Source organism: Lepidothrix coronata, unplaced genomic scaffold, assembly GCF_001604755.1.
Source record: "Lepidothrix coronata isolate B3197 unplaced genomic scaffold, Lepidothrix_coronata-1.0 Scaffold73, whole genome shotgun sequence".
In the NCBI taxonomy this organism is placed as follows: Eukaryota; Metazoa; Chordata; class Aves; order Passeriformes; family Pipridae; genus Lepidothrix; species Lepidothrix coronata.
In genome coordinates this window covers 2,362,520-2,383,379 of record NW_016690253.1, presented here as the reverse complement: position 1 = coordinate 2,383,379, position 20,860 = coordinate 2,362,520, and the positions used below count along the sequence as shown (strand labels likewise).

The following is a 20,860-nucleotide window of genomic DNA, read 5'->3' as shown; positions in this document are numbered from 1 at the left end:
TGCAGCTGAGATGTCTCTCTCAATTTGGTCAGTGTTTCCTGAGTTGTCTGAAAACTGATGGAGATGGGTCTGGGTCAGTGCTGCCGCTCTTTCCCCACTGTCCCCTGTCCTGGTGTGGGTCCCCTCCTCCATGCAAGGTGCCATCAGTGGGAACCTCTGCTCCAGCCAGGGGCTTGGGCAGCTGCTGGCAGAAACAGGGAGCTCTGCCTGGTCTCCCCCTCCCTTCCAAAGCAGCAGGCTGCCACCGCCCTGCCCAGAGCAAATCTGGCTCCAGCTGTGCCACTCCCTGCTGCCTCCTGCCCCTCCTCGTGTTCTGGTCAGTTTTATTGAGCTGTACATGGGTCTCCTGTTGAGCCTGTATATATTGTTCTGGGCCCTGGCCTGGGGCCATCTGTTCTCTGTGTCCATGTGGAGAGTGAGCCGCTCACCAGTCTTGTTGTAGTGATGCCAGGGCAGTAGGAACTAACCCTGTGTCTCTGGAAACCATTCATTTCAAATAAAGATGTGGAAAACTTTTGGCAGCCCCTAGTTTCCCACCCTGAGCAGGGTGAGCATTGCAGGAGAGCATGGCCAGTGTCCCTCTGCTGCTGTACACCACACTCCTGTCCGTCCCTGCCTGTGCTGCCTGCACTTCCTGCCTTGCCAGCTTGGGCATGCTGGGATGGCCCCTGACCCAGTGCCCTCTGGCGCCAGCCTGGCATGCCCTGCTTGTCCCTGCCCTGCTTCACCTGACCTGTCACCTGCCCACAGGGCTGCAGCCCAACCCAACCCAACCTAACAGTGGCTGTGCCCTGGCTGTAGGATGGACCAGTCAGAGAGCAATGCCATGTGGGCAGAGCAGGAGTCAAGGGAGGTGCAGTGAGTGTTTATTTGCTCCCTCATCCCAGCTTTATTCTCAGCCCTGCTGCTCCCAGGAGTGCTGGGAGCAGCTGAGCCGTGTGCCCAGGGCCATGCCCAACTCTCGTGCTGGCCATGGGATCCATGCCACAGGCCTGGCAGGGCCTGGAGACCGAACCACCACTGTGGCCACCAGTGCATCCCCCATCCCTGACCGTCCCAGCAGGCCATGTTCACACTGCCAGGTCTGCCGCTCGCATCTCCCCGTGGGACCCACCAGCCACCCCTAGCCACGCTCCCGCCTTCTTCAGGGGTGCCAGGCCGTGGGGGGATCTGCCAGCAGCCAGGGGGCTGCCAGCCCTGGGCAGGGTGACATGGGCACTGCGGGGCCCTAAAGGGCCACTGGGAGTGGTTATGATGCGGGACTTGGGGCCTGGCCCCTGCCGGCACTTGGTGAGACCCAGGTAGTAGATCTCCACCAGGTTGAGCAGCAGGGACACGCAGGCCACCCCCAGCATGAAGAGGATGAAGATGGTCTTCTCAGTGGGCCGGGAGATGTAGCAGTTGACAGTGTTGGGGCAGGGCCAGCGGCTGCAGGTGTAGAGCGGTTTCAGCTGGAACCCGTACAAGGCGTACTGGCCCACAATGAAGGCCACTTCCAAGAGAGCCTTGAAGACAACGTTGCAGATGTACGTCCTCAGGATGGCCCCCCGCATGCAGACCCGTCCCCGCGTGTCCCCTGCAGGGAGCTGGGGCTGCCTGGAGCGCGGCCGCCTGGCCCCACTGCCGGCCCGCGCTGCCGCTTGCTGCTGTGCCTTCTCCTCCAGATGCACCAGGTGCAGGATGTGGCCCAGATACACAAGGCTGGGGGTGGAGACGAAGATGATCTGCAGGACCCAGAAGCGGAGATGGGAGATGGGGAAGGTGCTGTCATAGCAGGCGTTCTGGCAGCCGGGCTGCTGCGTGTCGCAGGAGAAGCCAGACAGCTCGTCACCCCAGACCCGCTCAGCGGCTGCCCCCAGCACCAGGATGCGGAAGACGAAGAGGACGGTGAGCCAGACCTTCCCCACCACTGTGGAGTGCTCCTGGGCGTTCTCCAGCAGCCGCCCCAGCAGGCTCCAGTCCCCCATGGCACACGCTGCCCTGCAAGACAGCCGCCCTCCAGACACAGCCATCCCACAGCCCACCACACCGCCACCCCATCCCCCAGATGGGCAGGAGTGCACAGACCCAACCCAAGGCTGTCCCTGCAGTGTCCCCATCCCAAGGGACCCCCTAACCCATCACAAGGAAGGCAACGGGAGCAAAGGCCTCCAGCAGAAATCTGGGAGCACCAAGGGGATTCCTGGGGACTCCTCACCGTAGGTGGGTGTGTGGGGCAGAGCCCAGTGCTCCCGTGCCGTCGGCTCCCGGGATGCAGGATGCTGTGAGGCCCCTTCCCAGCTGGTCCCCAGCTCCTCAGTGGGTGCGGACAGGTCTGCCTGGCTTCCTCTGTCCGTTCACCCAACAGCGGGCGTGGGGTTATTGGGGCACGAGGCAGCTCCGTGCCCCATTGGCTTTCATTGTGACTGGCACATGGAACAGCCACTGGGGAAACCTTTTCCCTCTATTTTTGGTCTGGGCACTTTTCTAAATATATTCGGGGCTGCAGGGGCTGGTGCTGGGGGAGCACAAGCCCTTGGACACTGATCAATGCCACCCAGGGGTCACTGCTCCTGCAAGCTATCTGCCAGGGCACCACAGCCCCAGCTCAGCCCAGGCAAGCACTGCAGCCTCCACAGCCCCTGGTGCCACCCACCAGGGCTTGGGCACAGGAGTGGGCACCCCACACTGGCACCCCAGCTCCCGGCATGCCCCGGCCAGAGCAGAAAGGAGGGAGGCAGCACCTGAGAATGGAGATTTAATGGCCCAAGATGCTCTCCTGGCCATCTAGGAGAGCCCGAGTGGTGCCTGAGGAATGCTATCCTTGGGACAGGGACAGCAACAAGGCCGTGGGGCGACTGTGGGGCAGGGTCCCCCACAGTGCTGGCCCTAGCAGGCAGAGCAGCGGTCACCCTTCTCCTGCAGCCCAGAGTTGCGGCGCAGCATGTCCTTGAGGGAACCGTCCTGCTCTGTCAGCAGCTGGTTGATCTCATTCTGCTTGTACTCGGAGGAATGCTTGTGCCCATAGAAGGAGCTCTTCCCCGACGAGGGGTTGGAGTTGTGCCGGCTCCGGCGGGCACAGGCCCGCACCACCAGGTAGACCAGCTCTGCCATATTGAGGACAATGCAGATGCTGGAGGTGACCAGCATGAAGACGGTGAAGATGGTCTTCTCAGTGGGCCGGGAGATGAAGCAGTCAACAGTGTTAGGGCAGGGATAAGCCTCGCACTTGACCAGCCGCATCATCTGGTAGCCCGGGTAGAGCATGTAGAAGATGTACATGAACACAGCCTCGAAGAGCAGCCTGAAGACCACGCTGCAGACGTACGTCCACCACAGCGAACCCGAGATACGCATCTTGTGCTTCTTCACCTCTTCCATGTGCTTGGCATCTCCATGCCCCGTCAGCAGCAGCAGCTTCTTCTCCTGGTGCTGCTGGTAGGCCACGTGCATGGCTACAAGAAGGGCTGGTGTGGTGACAAGAATGAGCTGCAGGGCCCACAGACGGATGTGGGAGATGGGGAAGAAGTGGTCGTAGCAGACACTGTTGCAGCCAGGCTGCTGGGTGTTGCAGGTGAAGGCGGATTTCTCATCCCCCCAGACACTCTCAGCTGCCACCACCAGCACCATTATCCGGAAGATGAAGATGACGGAGAGCCAGATGCGGCCGATGGCGGTGGAATGGCGGTTCACCCCGCTCAGGACCGTGTAAAGCCCAGCCCAGTTCATAGTTTCTCACGTCTGCAGGAGAGAGCAGTGAGAGACAGTGTTAGGAGCAGGAAGGGTCCTTGGCTGAGAGCCACCATGTCCTGGCCCTGGTGGCAGCAGCCCTGGGAGCAACTGGCTGTCACAGCCCTGGCAGGTGGACAGCAGGATGAACAGAGAGCAGGATGGCAGAGTGGCTCCTGCTGCTGACAGGGCTCAAGGCAGCATTTTGACCAGACCAGGCAGGAGACCATCTGGCCCTGAAGTGCCACTCCTCCCCTGCCACCCCACACTGGCACAGGGATCCTAACCCACAGCTGCCACAGAGGATGGCAGTGAAGATTGCACACCTCCACAGGGACCCCCAGTCCGCACCCAGTGCTGCGTTCTTAGGCTAGGAATGGACCCAAGGAGCTCCATGGGCTCCTCTGCACCAGCACATCCCTTCCCTTGTCACCCCACTCCCTGTGGGAGCAGGGCCAGGGAACCCCCTATGCAGCCACGCATCGTCACCCTCCCAGAACCATCCCTGCCTGGGGAGCATGAAGTGACCCCACACTCCAAGCACAGACCCCTGCCCCACCAGAGCCTCCCACTGGCACTGAGCAGCCCCGGGAGCTGCTTCCCACCCTGACATGAGGCTGCGGGGCTGGAACCTGCCCTCCAGCCACCCCTGGTATGGAGAGTGGTGTCAACGCGTACCTGCCGGTGAGAAAGGGTCCTCGCAAGCTGCCCCCAGTGGCCCCTCTAAGGTCTCATGCCTCCCGCAGGAGAGCTCTGCTCCGCCTGCCCTCGTCTCTCTCTGCCACTGCCCTGCACTGGAAGTCATATGCTGCTTTATAAACTATTTACATACAATGGGGCCTTTATCGGTCCCTGAACAACACACTTTAGCATTCAGATCTAACGCCCTGACTTCCGCCCACCCTGGCCCAACAAAGTGCCTGTGTGCTGCATTCCCGCTGCTCGGCCCCGCACCCACTCCCACCTCCCCACCACACCCCGACCACGGGGTGCCCATGGCACAGACCACGCCACAGACATCGCTGTGCTGGGCTGGCGACCCAGGCTGTCTGGAGGTCCCTTCCCTTCCCCAGCATGCACGGCAGAGCCCAGCCGCGTGCCCATCCCGCATGGACAGCACAGGGCTGTGACTGGAGCAGGGGTCTGGCACTGAGCACTCCGTGGGCACCCGTGGGGCTGGGTGCTGCTGCTGTGAGTCCTGATGTGCCCTCAAAGCTCTGCTGCCGGGAGGTTGGTGCTGACAGCGATGGCTGTGAGGGCACTGGAATTTCCCTGCATGTGCCCTGTCCTGTTGGGGACATGGGAAAGAGTCTGCTGGAGTGACGCAGGCTGTGTGCTGGAAGAGGCTGCCCTGGGTGCTGAGCACTGTAGGGGCTCTGCTTCTCTTCCAAGATGGGCCCACTGACGCTGTTCTACTGCTTGGACATGCTGGTGGGGGCAACAGTCCCTGTGCTCACATCCCACCCCATGCCTCTCAGGGCTGGTGTCCCAGCCACACCACCACACTGTACCCCATTCCTGCAGAGATGGGGCCACATCCCTTGGGGTTTGTCGCCAGCCTCTGGTGTGGAGCAGCACTTCCAGTAAACCCTGCCAGCTGGGGGCTGCAGGTTGGCAGGGCAACAGTGCTATCCCAAATGCCACCTCCTCCCCTCTGCCCGGGGTGTGAGTGCCCGGAGCTGTGCAAACAGTAGCAGGCAAAGAACTTCCAGCAAAACTATGGGGAGAGCAACCAATGCCCACACTCTGCCTCTTGCCCAGCTCCCCCCATTGGGGCCAGCACCACCAGCTCTGCCCTCCCTGGCCCATGGCCGAGCCCCTCTGTGACTCCCCACCCTGGCCTCTCTGGTGCTGCCCAGCTGGGGGGCATGTAGCCACCACCCCCCCACCAGTAGTACTGTGCCCTCCGGCTTCTCACCTCAGCACCAGGAGAAACAAAGTTCTTGGGGATTGCAGCAGCCTCACACTCCAGCAAAGCCCTGGACTTTATACTGCCCTCCAGCACTTCACCCACCCCCCTCCCAAACAGCCTTGCTTTCCAGGACTTGCTCTACCTGGCCCTGCCAAGTAAACACTGCAGGTGTGTCCAGCCTGGACTCACCCCCACCAGCACCAACCACGCAGCTGAGCATCCCCCCAGCTGAGCATCCCCCGGGGACAGCTCAGGGGCCACTGCAGCACCAAGGCAGAGCCAAGTCCCCCAGGATGGTCCTGTGGGAGCTCTCTGGTCCTCATGGCCACACTCCCCCTACTTCAAGCATCCTCTCTGCCACATTCCCTGCAGGCCAGGCACATATACCATGGCAGAGCCCTGCTCGCCATTCCAGGAGACAACTCTGGGTACCCCCAGCTCCCAGGACAAATTGACCTGCTTTTGCAGCAGATCTGCTTTTGGAGCCACCACTACCCAGATTTAATGTTTACAACTGCAGCCGACAAAGGCAAACAGCCTGTAAACGATTAACCCAACCGGCCCGCTTCAAGGTCCCGCCGCCCAGCACCCCGCGCGGGACACGGCGACCCTGCCCCTCATGCTGGGCCCCTAGGTGGGCTTCAGGAGCATGAGCTGCACCCCATCCCCTGCGTGAGGGTGACAGTGGTGCCGGCATCCCCCGCACGAGGACGGCAGGGTGGCACCGTGGGGCGGCTGAGGGGAGACAAGTGATGCCCCCCCAGCGGGGCGGGGGGCGGTGGGCAATGGGCAGGGAGGTACCAGGAGTGGCCGGGGGTACGGGGCGGGTGGGGCCGCAATCTCGGCCTCTGATAAGCCGCCGGCGGCTGAGTCAGGCAGAGCCCGGAGGGGAGCGGGAGCCGCCGTTTCGCGGCACCGCCCTGGCCCCGGGGCACGCCGAGGGACCGGGGGGGCTCTCACTGAGGGGGCGTACTGGGGGTGACGGGGGGCAGACTTGGGCGGGGAATGTGGACAAGGGGCTAGTGGGGCCATGCTGGGAGGATCAGGCTGGGTGGGGGGCACCGGGAAGGGATGTCGACGGGGACGGACTGGTGGGCACTGGAGGATTTGTGGGACGGGCTAAGTGGGACGAAGCACAAGGAGTCTCCTGGAGGCAGGTTGGGGCGGGTGGGGGAGCACTGGGAGCCAGGCCGGGGGTCACTGGGGGCACTGGGAGCCAAGCTGGGGATCACTGCGGGTCACTGGAAGTCACTGGGAGCCAGGCTATGGGTCACTAGGGGCCTCCGGGGGGCTACTGGTAGCCAAGTAGGGGGCAGTGGGGGCACTGGGAGCCAGGCGAGGGTCACTGGGGGGGCCGGGCAGTGCGGGAGGGGGGTGGTCGCCGGCGGTGGCACCAGGTGGCGCTGCGGGGCCGGGCCGGGGGCGAAGGGGCCGCACCTGCCCGCGGTAGCACCCGGCGGGGCTCAACGTGGGAATCCCTCTGAAAATATAATAAAATTAGAGAAAGAAAACAGAAAAGAGGGAGGAGGAGCCCGGGGCGTTGCTGTCCAGCCCGGTGCCCGCCCGCTGTCTTGGCCGGGAGTTGGTGGGAGGACCAGGGGCCCCAGGGATGGGCGGGAGCACGGGCAGCCCCCTCGCCTGTTTGCCGTAGGTAAAGCTGTTGTGCAAGAGCCAGCGGTCAGGAACAGGCTGTACTAAGCAGCCGTGGCCGGCGCTGCCTCCAGTACGCAGAAAACTACCCCATCCACGACCACGCGGACCAGAAACGCTCTCTTTGTTAATGACGTTAATTGTGAACTTAATTAGGCGTCTGAAGTTGCAGCAAAGAGGTCAAAGACGTGGGCTCGTCGAACACAGAGAAGCTGATGAGATGGGCAGGACTGAGCCAACATCCGGATGGCGGGACCAGGGTGACGCAGACGTTGGCACACTGCTGGGGTCAGAGATCTTGCAGCCCAGCAGTTTCACTGGTGTGATGGAGGAAATCAAGCTCAACCATCACTGAAACACCTCTGCTGTCAGGAGGAAAAGAGCAGGCTTTCAGAGCCCCCTTTCCCCAGCCAGGCCCCCAGGAAGGGCTGGCCCTATGAATAGCTCAGCCTCATCACTGGGTGACCACTGCAGTGCAGAGGCCTCTGGGCTTCCAGTCTTGGACTGACAGCAGCACAGGCATCCCTGGATCCAGGCTGCTGCTCTCAGAGAGACAAAACCCTCTGGTCTGAGTCAACTGCCGGGAAGGTCATTGGCAGTGGGTGAGCACAGAAATCCTTTGTGCTGCTGCAGCACGGGGTAGAGGGGGTTGCAGTATACGACATAACAGCTTGTCCTGACTGCCTGTGAGTCTGCTGTCCTGTGTCCTGGGTGCATCAGGGGTGAGGGGAACAGGACCAGGACGCTGCCCCAGTGATGCTACTATGCAGAGCAGCATCATTTCCCTCCTGCTGACTGTGGATCCTGGAACAGCCAGGAACCATGCACAGGTCATTCATCCCCTCACCATACCAGGGACACCTTTGCAGTTGAGTTCTCTTACTTCTCTTTGCAGCACTAAACATGTCCCCTGAAGCAGAGGATGTCCCACAATTGTCACACAGATGTTAACAGCACATACCCTCTGGGATACAGTGTCCCTTGGGCTTTGCCTGGTCTCCAAAGTAAAGCTCTTGATGGTCAAGGACACCCTGGACAGATGGCAGCCTCAGGACTTTTGCAAAGGCAAACATAATAGCAACCCATGTTGTCTGTCACCAGCTTGCCTTGGGGTCCCAGCTGGGTTGACCATGCTGGCACATGTGGTTGCAGACAGCAAGGGCCATGCAAGGATGAGGAGGGGGGACAGGAGGCAGAGCAAACCCCTAATCTGGGGCAGAAAGGTATCACCCCTTCAAGAGGGCACTAGGCACCGCAGAATGGGCAGCTGGTGGTGTCACCAGGATGGGCCTATGGCCACTAGGCAGGGCTGACCCTGCTGTTTACCCCACAGCAAGGTGGCTGCTGTTGGAGCTGTGCTGTGGAGCACCTGCATTTCCATGGAAACCTCTCCCCGTGGTCTGATGTTGGGTCACTAAACAGGGGCAACTGGTAGCTGCAATGGAGGGCCTTGGTATTGCAGTCCTGGGGCTGCTGGGTGGGTTGGACCAGAGGGGTCAGTGGTTGGGGCAACTCTGAATGGAGCTGCAGGTCACGGTTCAGGGTGGTTCATAGGTGTGCGGTTTCCTTTGCCCAGAGAGCAGGGGTAACTCTGCCTGTTGGCATGGAAAAGCCCAGGGGAAGGCATCCCCATGCCCCAGGGAAGAGCCCCATCAGCCCATTGGAGTCCTGCTGTAGTTTGTCTCTATTGCAACCTGTCCCAGGCATTCCACAGCATCCCTGCCCCTGACAGCACAGCATAGCTAAGCACGGCTCAGCATGGCACGCTGCCTGCCTATGGCACCTTTCCCACACTCTTCATCTGCCCCATGGCAAGGGACCTTCCTCCATCCCAGACTAATGCCCCCAGGCCATGGCCACGCTGCCGCACCTCCAGCACACAGGGCACAGGGTGGCAGGGGGTGCAGGACCTCCACAATGGGCAGCACCAGTGGTCATAGGGGGGTCCAGCACAGGGTCTGGAGCACGGTGCTGAACAGTGTGATGTGCCAGTGGCACAGCAGCGGCAAGGGTACCCCTGGAGAGCAGAGCAGAGCCCCCCACCCAGCTCCCCGCACAGCCTGTCCCCCTGCCTGCCCCCAGCTCCCTGGCTTGGGGCCTCGGTCCTGGCTCCACTGTGCACGCTGCCTGGAGGCGATTCGGCCCCCCCTCCCCGTGCCTGGTTTCCATGGCAACTCCAGTTGAAATTACATTAAAAAGAAATGAAACCAGCAGCTTTTCTGTTTGGCAAGTAGGGGGAGGGGAGCTCAGCTGGGAAAGACTGGGGAGGGGGTGCGAAGGTTGGAGGGAGGGGGCTGTGGCACAGATGAGATCCCACATGGGGTCCCCGTTCTGGGGGTGGGGGCAGCAGGGCGGGGATATGGGGGGACACTCCCCCCTCTGTGGCACTTGGTGTTGGCAATTCTGGATCGTGTGGTGCTGATTTTATGTGTGCTGCACTGGGGGTCCAGCACCCCGACACAGTTAGGTGATACCAGGATCTTCCTGCTGCCTCTGTGGGGTGGGTGCCAGGGACATGGAGACCATCCAGACCCTCTGCCAGCAGGCACAGCCATGGCTGGGATGGCTCTAAGCCAGCACAGGGTACCCCACCCAGCCTGGGAGTCCCTGGCCCTTGCACGGTCCAAGAAGAGGCGAGACACACCGCTATTAAAAATATCACTTCTGTTTTATTTGGAATTTGTTACTCTGCGCGGGTGACAGGGTATAAATACATTCTCCAACGAGCATCCTCACCCTCAGCCCTGTGCCGGGTGGGGGCCGGGGCAGGGTGCAGGGCTGTGGATGCGCTGGCCCCAGGCAGTAGGGCCAGCAGGGCCATCGATGGGCTGGCCCCAGGCAGCAGGGCCAGCAGGGCCAGCCGGCACCGGTGCGTCACGGCCGCCAGCATGGGCAGCGTCTGCCAGCCGGACCGTCTTGCACAGGGACGAGATATGGTGTCCCCACAAGGACCTGTCCCTTTCTCCTGCCTCCCCAGGTGCCAGTGCTCATCATGGGGGGCTGAGACTGGGGTGCCCCACGTGGGATCCCATGTTGCTTCTTCTCCATGCCCGACTGCACCAAAGCCACTTGCCTTGAACCACATGTGGTTCAGTGGCCACACCAGCCCAGCGGGTGCCCCAGCCCTGGCACAGGTGCTCCCAGCACCATGCAGGCTGCATCACCCCCAAAGTCCCTGCCCAGGCATCTATCCCAGCTGCACGGCCCGGATGCCAGAGCTAGGGTCACCCCACGGTGGGGTAAAGGCCCCAGTGGAAGTAACATGGGAGGCAGAGTGGATGTTGGAAAGCAGCTCACTCTGCTCCGTCACCCCACTCCTGACGCAGGCTGCAAACCACTGCTTTTGGGTAACGGCACGGGCAGGGAGGGCAGAGCACGGCCCTGGGGCAGTGGTGAAGGGATGTGGGATGCTCCTGGGGGAGCAGGGCAGGCCTGGGGTGGTGCTCCTGGGTTCATGGGGGTGAACAGACGTTGCTCAGAGCAGGTGATGCCCACGTGGGGCGGTGGGTGGCACTTGGCCAGTGGTGGCAGTGGAGGGACCGGGGCGGAGGTGCTCGCAGGCAGGCCGTTGGATAGGCTATTTGGCTGAGATAGGTGGGCACGGGTGACAGAGGAGGGAAAATATCAAAAAATACAAAAGAGCGCAGCCCCGCAGCGCAGGAGGCACTGCCCTGCCTGGTGCCCACCCACGGCAGGCGGGCGCCATGGGGGACCGGCACCGTGCGCACACGCTGGCTTCTAACTGGCTTTTTATTTTATATCAAGAACACTTGGTTTTAAAATCTTTACAAAGGACAAAACGCGGCGACTCCGTTAGTGTGTAAAGAACTAAAGATCTGCTTTAAAAAACGTCTCTGCAAAGAGAAATGACTGACACAAAAGAGATTCTCTGCAGCGCAAAGAGGGGCAGAGGTGCCAAGTCTCCAGCCCAGGGCCCCACTCCCAGGGTCCCTGAGCCCCGGCACCGGCCCCAGCGCCCGCACCCAGCACATGGCCAGGTCCCCATTCCCTCTGCCTATAGCACCATGGCCCAGGGCCACTTCTCAGCACAGTGAAGGAGCCTTTTCCAGGGCTGCCAAGCTGCCTGGGGATGCCTGGGCACTGGCCGAGAGGGATGCCCAGTCCCGCTCCTCGTCAGTCCCAGGGTGCTCAGTGGGCTTAGCGCTGGGGATGTGATCGCCCCACTGGGAGGCACAGCCACAGCACGGGGAGCCCCATGGCCATCGACAGTGGGGTACCCCTGCCCGCCTGCACGGGTGCAGGGTTACACTGCGTTCCCCCCGCACCCCACTGGCGTCCCGGGGCAACCCGCGGGACCCTGAGGACGGGAGAGTCAAAGCACTTCTCAAAAGTTAGATAGGAACGAAAGAAAGCGCCGGGGCCACACTGGGACCCCACAGGTCTCTGGGCTGGGAGCTGCCCCGTCCGTGGGTGCTGCCCCTCCGTCCGGGGGTTCTGCCGGCCCCGCCGCTCCCTCTGCCAGTGTCTGCTGCGTGTGTGTGCGTGCGTGCATGCGTGTGCGCCGGCGGCGGGCAGCTATACCCTGGTGGTGGAGTGTGAGTGCGGGAGCCCCGTGCTGTTGAAGCCGGCGGTGAAGGTGTTGTAGGGGTGCAGGGTCTGCAGCCCCACCAGCGAGTTGGGGATCATGGTGATGGTGTTGGGGGTCATAAGCGGGATGTCGTCCGGCGAGCGGCGCAAGGTGAGGGTGTAGTCGGGCAGAGCAGCCAGGCGCAGGGTGTCGTGGGACGGCACAGCTTCGCACTCGTGGTGCCCCTGGCTCACCTGCAAGGAGGGCATCTCCTCATCAGGTGCATGGGCGATGTCGTTGGCGGCGCCACGCTGGGGGCTGGGCTGCCGGTGCGTGTCCTGCCGGCGCTTGTCCTTGCGGTAGTAGAGGGCGGCGAAGGCCAGCACGTTGAGGAAGAGGAGGGAGGCGCCCACGGCGATGGTGACGCTCAGTTCAGTGGAGTAGTCGCGGGGGCTCTCGAGCAGGGTGCCCGCCTCTTGCTCTGGGCTCCACTTCTCCTTCCCGTTCTCGCTGTTGTAGGCGGGGGAGATGGCGGGGCGCTTGGTGGTCCAGATCTTGCTGTTGGGCCGGCGGGTGATGTGGGAGTTCTGTGTGGTGTCAGGTGGTGGCACTTTGGTGGTGGTGGAGGTGTAGTGGAACATATCGTGCAGGTTGTACAGGTGGGGAACCAGGTGCTTCCAGAAAGCCACCTTGGTGGCCCGGTAGTGGTCACGTACCCGTGGCTTCAGCCCGATGTGCAGGTACAGCTGGTCGCGGGGGTTGTACTTGGACCAGGCCACCTCCTCAAACCGGTTGGCCTTGGTGTGGATGAACTTGGTGTCCTGGGGGACGGGCTTGTTGGGGTCCCTGTGAAACACAGGCAGAAAAGAACTAGTACTGGGAAAAGCCAAAGAAGCAAGGAGGGAAAGCTGGGTGCAGAGATGGAGGCTGGGGACGTCTTTGCCAGTGGTGGCACAGAGTGTGCTGGCAAAAGGTCCTGCATGTCTGGGCAGCACCCCAACCCTGGGTCAAGCCTCACCCATGACAACCACAGCCAACCAGCCTCCACCCCACCCCGCATTCGGCTGGGTCCTGTCCCAGGGACTGCCCATGCTCTAAGCTTCTGGCTTTGTGGTTGAGGCCATGACCCCAGTGAAGGTGCAGCACACAGACCTCTGGGCTCAGGGGGCTCCGTGTCCCACATCAGGCATGACAATATCCCCCCACCACAGCATGGTCTCGAGGGGTACAGCTGCAGTGAGTGCAGACCCCCAAGGCACAGCACCCATCCCCACTCACCCTGTCTTGGCAAAGTTGGTCCAGTAGGTCATCACCACGGCACTGAGCATGACGTCATTCTTGGAGAAGTTGCAGGGAAAGAGGTCTGTGGGGCCAATCATGGGGATCCCAAACACATAAGGCACCTCATCCCCGTGGGCTGCGTCCGACCACGCAGGTTTCATCAGGCTCTGGCAGTGGTGGTAGAAGGCGTAGAAGTAGGTGGGGGAACCGTAGCGGGCGTGCAGGTCAGCTGTCACCACTGATGGCTCTACCCACTGGTGGTCAGTGAAGAGGGCCACCAGCGTCTTGCGACGTGTCTCGGGGTTGTCCCGGTCGGCCCAGTCTGTGTACATGAACTTGATGGTCTCCCTCAAGGTGTCCTTGCCCTCGGGGTATCCGTACAAGTTGTCCACAAAGTTGGAGACTGAGTAGTCAAAGTCACTGCCTGAGACGCCATCCTCGGGGTCCACCACACCCTCCACGAACTTCAGCCCCTCACCCTGGTTGACCCCCAGCATGATATCATAGTTGAGGAACTCGCCCTGCTCCATCAGGATCTCTGGGTCATCCGGGATCACATCCCCGTCAATGACCGGCCCGAAGGCCACATGGTAGCGAGCCGGTTGGATGTCTTGCTCTACCAGCTCTTTGGCACTCTTCTGCCGCAGGCAGTCCACCATGTCCACCGTGTCCAGCACATTGCAGCCCACCTTGTCGGCCAGCATGCTGGTGTACTTCACGGGCTGGTAGTTCACTGCCCAGCTGGAGAGCGCGGAGCCGCTCTGGATGATGGCCCTCTGGAAGAGACCTGCAATACAGGCAAGGAGTGGAGGAAGCTCTCAGCAGGGTTCCAACACCCCAGCGCTGCAGCACAGGATGCAGCGTGGAGAAGGCATTGATGCTCTTGTATCCCTGCAAGGACCCAGCACTTCAGCCCACACCTGGCCTTGACCTGGGCTTTGCTGCTGAGCCAGGCTCACACAGGGGTTCAGCTCAGGGCCACTGCGAGGGTGGCAGGGTGACAGCTGGACATGCAAGTGTGGGGGGGATGCACTTGGCAGCAAACAAGAGCTGCTGTGCTCCCTGAGGATCCCATTGCAGGGGATGGCCCAGCATCTTTGTCTGGTGGGTGGAGAAGAGGAGCTATGGCTGCATCACAGCCTGGCCTTGCTGAGCAGCCCGTGCCACTCCAGCCACCCCAAGGACATGTTGCCTGAGCCCCCGAGGGGCACAGCACCTGTCCCTGGCTCAGCACCATCCTCCAGTCCAGGTTGGCACCTGCTTCACTGAGCAGCCAGGCTGCGGGCTGGCAGCAGTGGGAGGGTTAACGCCTGCTCGAGGGCACTTAACCCTGCGTGTCCCACCCCAGTGCTTTGTCAGAGTCCCCCTCGACCCCCTCCCTGCTGCTTCCTGCCCAGCTGGGGCTGCTCAGTGCCAATCCGGCCCTGCAGGAGCACGCTGCCAGACGCACAAAGAGGGCCTTTCTGCCACCAGGAACACAGAGGGAGTGGACTTTCGCCCTGGAAAACGAGGCCACAAAGGCCCTGGCCCAGGCAGAGAAATGCGTGGCTTCGCTCCAGTCCCATGTCAATGGTGCTTGTGCTTAGAATACAAAGGGTGGTGAGGAAGCAGAGCCTCCGGGGCTGTGAAAGGCAGCCAGTCCCAGTCCAGGGTGCACCCCAGGGTCCTTGCTCTCCGACCAGCTCTCTTCTGCACCCCAAGTGCTGCCTGCACCCCTGCCAGACCCCAGCACTTGCTCACCACAGGGGACTGTTTAAGGTGATCCCTGAATGGTGCTGGCACAACACTGTGCTGGTCTTGGGGCTGTCCCCAGCACCCTGAAGCGCAGAGAACCTCTCTGCAACCAGGGCTGTGCTGCTCTGCAGGGAAACATGCACCTTCCCGCAACAGAAGTGTTCAGAGGCTCCTGGCTCCTGGCCACCATGTCCATAGCTCTTGTCTGCACGCACAGCCCTTGCTCTGCCAAGTACCTGACGTACAGTCCCATGCACTGGGACAAAGAGAAGTCACAAGCTCTGTTTGTCACCTCCCAGTGCCCTAGAAAGCCATACCCAGCCTACAGGCTGGAGACTGGCCATGGGTTTGCTTGCTCTGCACCATCGTCCACATGCCAAGGAGCCAGGATGGGGTATCCTGGCTCTCAGGAGATGCTGTCCCAGCAGCAGCCATACTGCCCCTGCCAGCAGCATCACTTCCCAGACAGACCCCCTAGGCTGGGCTCTGCCCCTGCCTGGGGAAGTATGGGGCAGCTGATGTCAGCAGCAGCTGGTCATGTCCCCGATGGAGTTCCTTTACTGTGTCTCTCCATGGCCATGTCCTGATCCAGGAGGACCCAGGAGTGTGCAAGAGTCTACACTCATCACGTCCTCCCCCTCCATGCCAGCACCTGGCTGAAGCCCCACAAACACCCTGGGCCTCTCCAGCCTTCTGGGGCCCAGGCAAGGTGATGGAGCTCTGCATTTTGGTCACTGGTGTGGAATCCACCTGCCTGCAAGGGCTGAGGCTGGCAGGGAAGATGTGGATCTCCCAGGCAGCCAGACACTGTGCTGTACCAAGCCTCCAGGGTCTGCCTCTTGCTGCACCTGGCAGAGCAGGCATAAATCAGCAGCTTCATTAATTGCTTTTGATCACTATGAGTTTTATTTTGATGTAATAAAAACAAGCCCACCTGGTCTGCAGACTGCATCTTAGCATGGCTCCCCTACCATGTTCCAGAGCCAGCTACCTGTCCTTGGGGAGATGGGTGCTCTGGCACAGAGGGTTTTTGAGGTAATTTTATGGCCGTTTGGTTTTATGAGACACTGGCTGCAGCACTGAGCACTCCCCTCACACCTCACAGCATTTACAGCTCCCCTGCCACATCTGGGAGGGTGCTGAGCACACAGCACCACTGAGACTCAGGGGAGACCACACCACAGGCATTGGGGCTGGACAGGGCAGAAAAGGATACAGGGTTTAGTGGCAGATACAGGGTTTAGGCATTCAGGTGCAGGATTCAGTGGCAGAAAGCATAGCATCACCTGGAAAGTACTATATTAACAGGACTATTTTTTGTGGCTGGTAAGTCACAAGAAGCAACCCCTCCAATCCACCCTCAAACTCACTCCATGCTGCTCTCTCCATCCTGGGCCACCTGGGCAGCCAAGCACACAGTCCTGCACTCCTGTGATGGAAAGGAGCACCCTAAGAAGCACTGTGAATGCATCACACATAGTGTTCCCCCACCAGCCTTTCACACTCAATATGGGCAGAGAAAACACTTTTTCTTTCTGCGGCAGCTTTCAGCCTGCAAAAGACTTCCCATCATCAACCATCAGCCCTGCTGAGGTTCTGAAGGTCTCCATTCCTGTGTGATACCCAGGCTGTTGAGCAGGGCTGCAGCTCTTCACATCAGCTTCAAGTGCAATTTGGAGTGTGTCTCTCAGGTGCAGATTCACACCCATGCCTCCTTCCCACACGTGTCCCTTTCTCCCCTGCATCACACTTGGGGACACAGCACTGGAGAGAGTTGCACCCTCATATAAAGCCTGTGAGCATGTCCTTGGCAGGCTAGTCCCCCATGGATCACATTCAGTTCAGGCTTTGCTCCTACAATTTCCTTTAGGAAATTTATCGAGAACCTCTAGTCCCACGGTTAATTTTTTTCCCCAAATGCTTGATGTAAATGTCTTTGCAGGTGGTTTACATGCATTTTCTCTTATTCCAACACAATCTTTTAGCATAAATAATTCCTTACTTTATCTAGAGTAAACACTCTGCTATATTTACAGATATCAATCATTCTACTTCCACCTGTGTTTTGCTAGTCACAGCACTTCAGCTCTCCCAGTCTCACAAGATGGGGCCCTCCATCCCTCCCCAGGCTCAGGTCTGTTTTCCCTTCTATTCCAGTGTGAATGCCTTTCCTAGCACTGAAATCCGTGTTCCTGGTGCCCTGCATGATGCCCTACCCCCCCTCCACATCTGCACATGGACAAACCTGAGCACCAGGGCAGGATGCCACAGGAGGGTCCCCACCTCTCCCCATGCCTGGGTGCTGGCCCCAGGCTGCAGCATTGTGCACTCCATCCCTGCCTCCCACGTGCTCTGCCACTGGCCTCTCCCTGCCCAGGATGAGAATGTTTTTTTTCCCATCCCCGGGTCAGGCTCTCACCAGCAACTAATTAGAAAGCAGCCCTGACTTTGTTAGGCTGGGCAGCGGGACCTGCGTGGGCTCCCTTCCCTAGAGCAGCATCAGCGGGGTGTTTGCTCGCAGTTGCAGCATCCCAGGCACAGCTGACACCTACCTTCAGAGTGGTGGGAGAGGGTGAGCAGGCTGACACAGGAGGCACCGATGCCGGAGCCGAAGACCGTGATCCGCAAGGGATCTCCCCCAAAGAAGGCGATGTTCTCGCTGACCCAGCGCAGGGCCTGTATCTGGTCCAGCAGCCCATAATTGCCCTTGGCAGCCTGGTCCCCTGTGCTCAGGAACCCTGAGGGCCAAGGGGAGCCCAGTTAGGGATGAGGAAGCAGGGAATGTCCTGACCTCCCACCCCCCTTCCCCAGGCATAGGGGAGCTTCTATGGGACCCTGTACCACTACAACATGAGACTCCACTACCAAGAGAGCTCTAAGCTGGAGCAGGGACACCTCGAGCTCCAGCCACCCTCTGCACAGCAAAGAGGGGCGAAAGGCTGAGAGTGCAGCTGCAAGCCCCGAGGAGCCTCTTCAGCCAATGGTGACAGGGTAAAGGGCATAAAGCTCTGTCCTACCCATACCACCACCTGTGCTAAGAATGGCTCAAGACAGCTCACACATGCTCCAGGGAAAGCTGAGAAAGCATCAGTGGCTGCAGGAAGGCCGAGTGCCTGCACAGCCAATGCTTTCCATGGACCAGCATGGACTGGAGGAAGCCCCGTAGATGTAAGGAGGTGGGCTGGGCAGAGAGGAACTGACTGCAGCTTAAAATACAAAGGCTCTCAGTGAGGAAGAAGCTGAGAAGTTTTCAATAGCAAAGGGAACACCCAAGATAAGTTATCACCACTTTTGTTTGGTTTGACTCTAAGCAGGAAGCCAAAACCATGGTCCCAAGTTAAAATCCAGGCAGGTAATCCCAGCACACAGGGAGCGGCCCCAGTGCTGTGCTGGCACTTGGAGGTGGTCTGGCTGGGTGTGTCATATTGTGACTCACATCTCTTAAGTTTGCACCTATTCATCCTAAAGGGGCAATTTTTAATTTAAAAGGTCTTGAATAGGTTTATTTTTACTGAAAAGCTTATTTTCTACCGGGTAACTGTCATCTTCTGCAAGAAACTCTGGGGTCTGAAGGCTATCAGAGGGATGTGCTGTCTCAGGTACTAGCTGGGAGCCCAGCTGCCAAGGGAGAACACCATGCTAGGCTGGATGGCTAGTAAGAGAGCCAGCCCTGACAGCAGCTTGGCTGGGAAGGAGCTTTTCCCAAACCTTTGCACCCCTTGTTCTCCCTGCTGCTAAGGGAAGCAGCAGTGTGCTCCACACAAGTTCCCTGTGTCTCAGCCCCTAGGGGTTTATGCTGCAGCGAGCAGGGCACTGCACTGCCTTTTGACCCCATGTCCTCATTCTGCCTCTCTAGGTCACCAGTGCTTGTGGAAATGGGACTGCTGCCCTCCTCTGTATGGCACCTGACACCCTTCTGTGGTCCCCTCTGCAGGCGGCCAGGCCATGGTGGGTGGTTGAGGGGGTCCCAGCAGCTCAACTGGTTTGGAGAACAGTCTGTGCCCAGGGAGGGAGAGCTGCCAGGTCCCCAGGACAGCCAGGCAGTACCCGCTGGCACCTCACCGCTCTGAGCCCTCTCAGGAGGAGATGCTGGGTAAACACATTTATTATTCATTTAACCACAAACCAATATTTGCTTTCAGTTGAGCCAGTTTGTGTAAATGAGCTGGGGGGGGCCGGTGCCAGGACCCAGACTGCGCTGTGACCGCGTGCTGGGGGTTCTGCCACGTGGCACCGCGCTTGGCAGCCAGGGCGGAAGGCAAGGGCCGTGCCCACAGCGCATCCCGCCGGCCCCACGCCCCCCTCCGCCCCCTTCCCGGCCGGTTCAAGCCCGGTCAGACACAGGGGTTGTCCCACTGCCCGGCTGTGCTGACGGCACAGCCCACGCCGGCCAGCTCATACCGAGCACTCCAACGCGGTAGTTCAGGGTGATGACAATCACGTTCCCGTAGCTGGCCAGGATGCTGCCGTCTATCATGTTCCCCGTGCCCTCCATGTACGAGCCACCGTGGATATACACCATCACCGGCTTGGCCCCGCTGTCCCGGATGTCTGGAAGGAGAGGTGGTTAAACACAGGACCCCACCGACAGCCGCAGCACCCTGCCCGACAGGCAGACCAAGTACAAGGGCAATGCCAGCTGCCAGGACCAGGGAGGGGGCTTAGGAGCCAAAGCCAGAGCTCTCCTGGGAGGCCACAGCATGGACCTCCAAAGTCAAACACCACTAAACCAACCCTGCCAGCCCTTCTCCGGCTGGTGGCAATCGCTGCACCGTCCCCACACTGCTGTTCCCTCGGGGGTCTGAGCACAGTGTGGGAGGGGTGCTGGCTGGACCCCACTGCTCTTCCCCAGAGCTGGGCTCTGGCATCGTGCGGGAGCCAGACCAGCTCTGTCGTGGGTAGGAGTTGCAGAGTCCAGCCTTGGGATGCAGCCCCACATCCTGCCTTTGGCTGGACCCAAGTGCTCCGGGAGTCCTGGAAGCTGGCATTGTGGGGGGGGGCAGGGATGGGGGTGTGCAGGACCTAGAAGGTGGAGGGGCCACTGACATGTGCTCCAATATCTCATTCTCTCACCCTCCCTTCCCATCCCCCTAGGAAGGCAGAGACCTGCCTGCTGTTGGGATGTGAACCCACGGCACCCCAGTGCCCAGACACAGACATGGTGATGAGGCAGACGTGTATGCACGTGTGTGTGTCAGGGAGGTGAGCACAGCATCTGGACAAGGACAGGGATGAGGCATGGAGTGAGGATGGGGAACAGGACCCCGAGGGCCGGGGAGGAAGGACTGCAGGAGCCTGGGGGACAGGGAGCAGCCATGCTCCCTCTCTCAACTGGTCCTGTCCAGGGGACATCCTGCCCCTTCTGCCCCACTGGCCTGTGATCCCTCATGGAGTCACATCCGTCCACAGGGGAATAACACCCACGCTTGGGCTCCTGGTGCATCTCGCCCATGTTACACAGAGGAGGTGGTTGCACCCGTCATGGACACAGTGCCAAGTCCCAAATGCCTGTGCTGCCCAGCCCTGTGCTGGGCTGGCGAGCCAGCACTGATGGACTTTGCCCTCCCTCGTCCTCTCCCGCACTCAGTACCTTGCTTGGGTGGGCTGGCAGTGCCTGCTTGACCCCAGCTGCCCCAGCCAGCTGCTGCTCCCTGCCTGCCTCCCTGGCTGCCAGCCCCCACCACAGTCCACGCAGGGCTGCACTCCGGGGGCACAGCCACACCATCTCAGTGCTGATGCCCGCTTGGGGTGGACATGCTCTCACACACCCACCTAACCTCTGCCCACGTCCACTCCTCCCTGTGGCTTGCCCACTGCAGGGGGGCTGCAGATCAGGCTGATGGCTACCTGTGGCCATCCTCACCTTCAGCTGCGGCCCATGGCATGGCTAAAGGTGGCCTCCCTTCCCCACAGAAAACCTCTTCCCTCCAGGAGAATGAGGCTATGCCAAAAGCAAAACCTGTGCTGGCTCTTTTCCTATCGCCAGGTTGTAGCCAGTCAAATGCACAGACCAGAGAAGCAAAAAATGCTGGCAGCTCTTCCAGGAC

General features: G+C 60.5%; 3 protein-coding genes across 7 annotated transcripts in view; all 3 read right to left on the bottom strand.

Annotated features, from left to right (window-relative positions):
• Positions 1–474: 474 nt before the first annotated feature.
• LOC108499413 (gap junction alpha-3 protein-like) lies at positions 475–2,830 on the bottom strand. The gene is made up of 2 exons (XM_017819210.1): positions 2,724–2,830; positions 475–1,980 (listed from the first exon to the last, which is right to left on the bottom strand). The coding sequence occupies exon 2, from the start codon at positions 1,965–1,967 to the stop codon at positions 1,071–1,073; it is 897 nt and encodes a 298-aa protein (XP_017674699.1). The 5' UTR covers positions 1,968–1,980; positions 2,724–2,830; the 3' UTR covers positions 475–1,070.
• GJB1 (gap junction protein beta 1) lies at positions 2,725–5,754 on the bottom strand. 3 transcript variants are annotated; one of them, XM_017819213.1, is made up of 3 exons: positions 5,627–5,754; positions 4,387–4,502; positions 2,725–3,720 (listed from the first exon to the last, which is right to left on the bottom strand). In XM_017819213.1, exon 3 carries the CDS (start codon positions 3,706–3,708, stop codon positions 2,869–2,871), a length of 840 nt encoding a protein of 279 aa, XP_017674702.1. In that variant the 5' UTR covers positions 3,709–3,720; positions 4,387–4,502; positions 5,627–5,754; the 3' UTR covers positions 2,725–2,868. The 3 variants fall into 3 exon arrangements, with proteins under 3 accessions (XP_017674702.1, XP_017674701.1, XP_017674700.1); XM_017819212.1 differs by having other exon boundaries at positions 4,391–4,502; XM_017819211.1 differs by lacking the exon at positions 4,387–4,502 and having other exon boundaries at positions 5,627–5,750.
• Positions 5,755–11,006: 5,252 nt separating this feature from the next.
• The window catches only part of NLGN3 (neuroligin 3), a 38,113-nt gene continuing 28,259 nt past the window's right edge, over positions 11,007–20,860 (bottom strand). For all 3 annotated transcript variants that reach the window (XM_017819296.1, XM_017819297.1, XM_017819298.1), the window contains 4 exons: positions 19,215–19,364; positions 17,366–17,551; positions 13,077–13,866; positions 11,007–12,644 (listed from right to left, as the gene is read on the bottom strand). In XM_017819296.1, the coding sequence (XP_017674785.1) occupies positions 11,807–12,644; positions 13,077–13,866; positions 17,366–17,551; positions 19,215–19,364 (1,964 nt within the window). In that variant the 3' untranslated portion in view covers positions 11,007–11,806. The remainder of the gene's footprint in view (positions 12,645–13,076; positions 13,867–17,365; positions 17,552–19,214; positions 19,365–20,860) is intronic.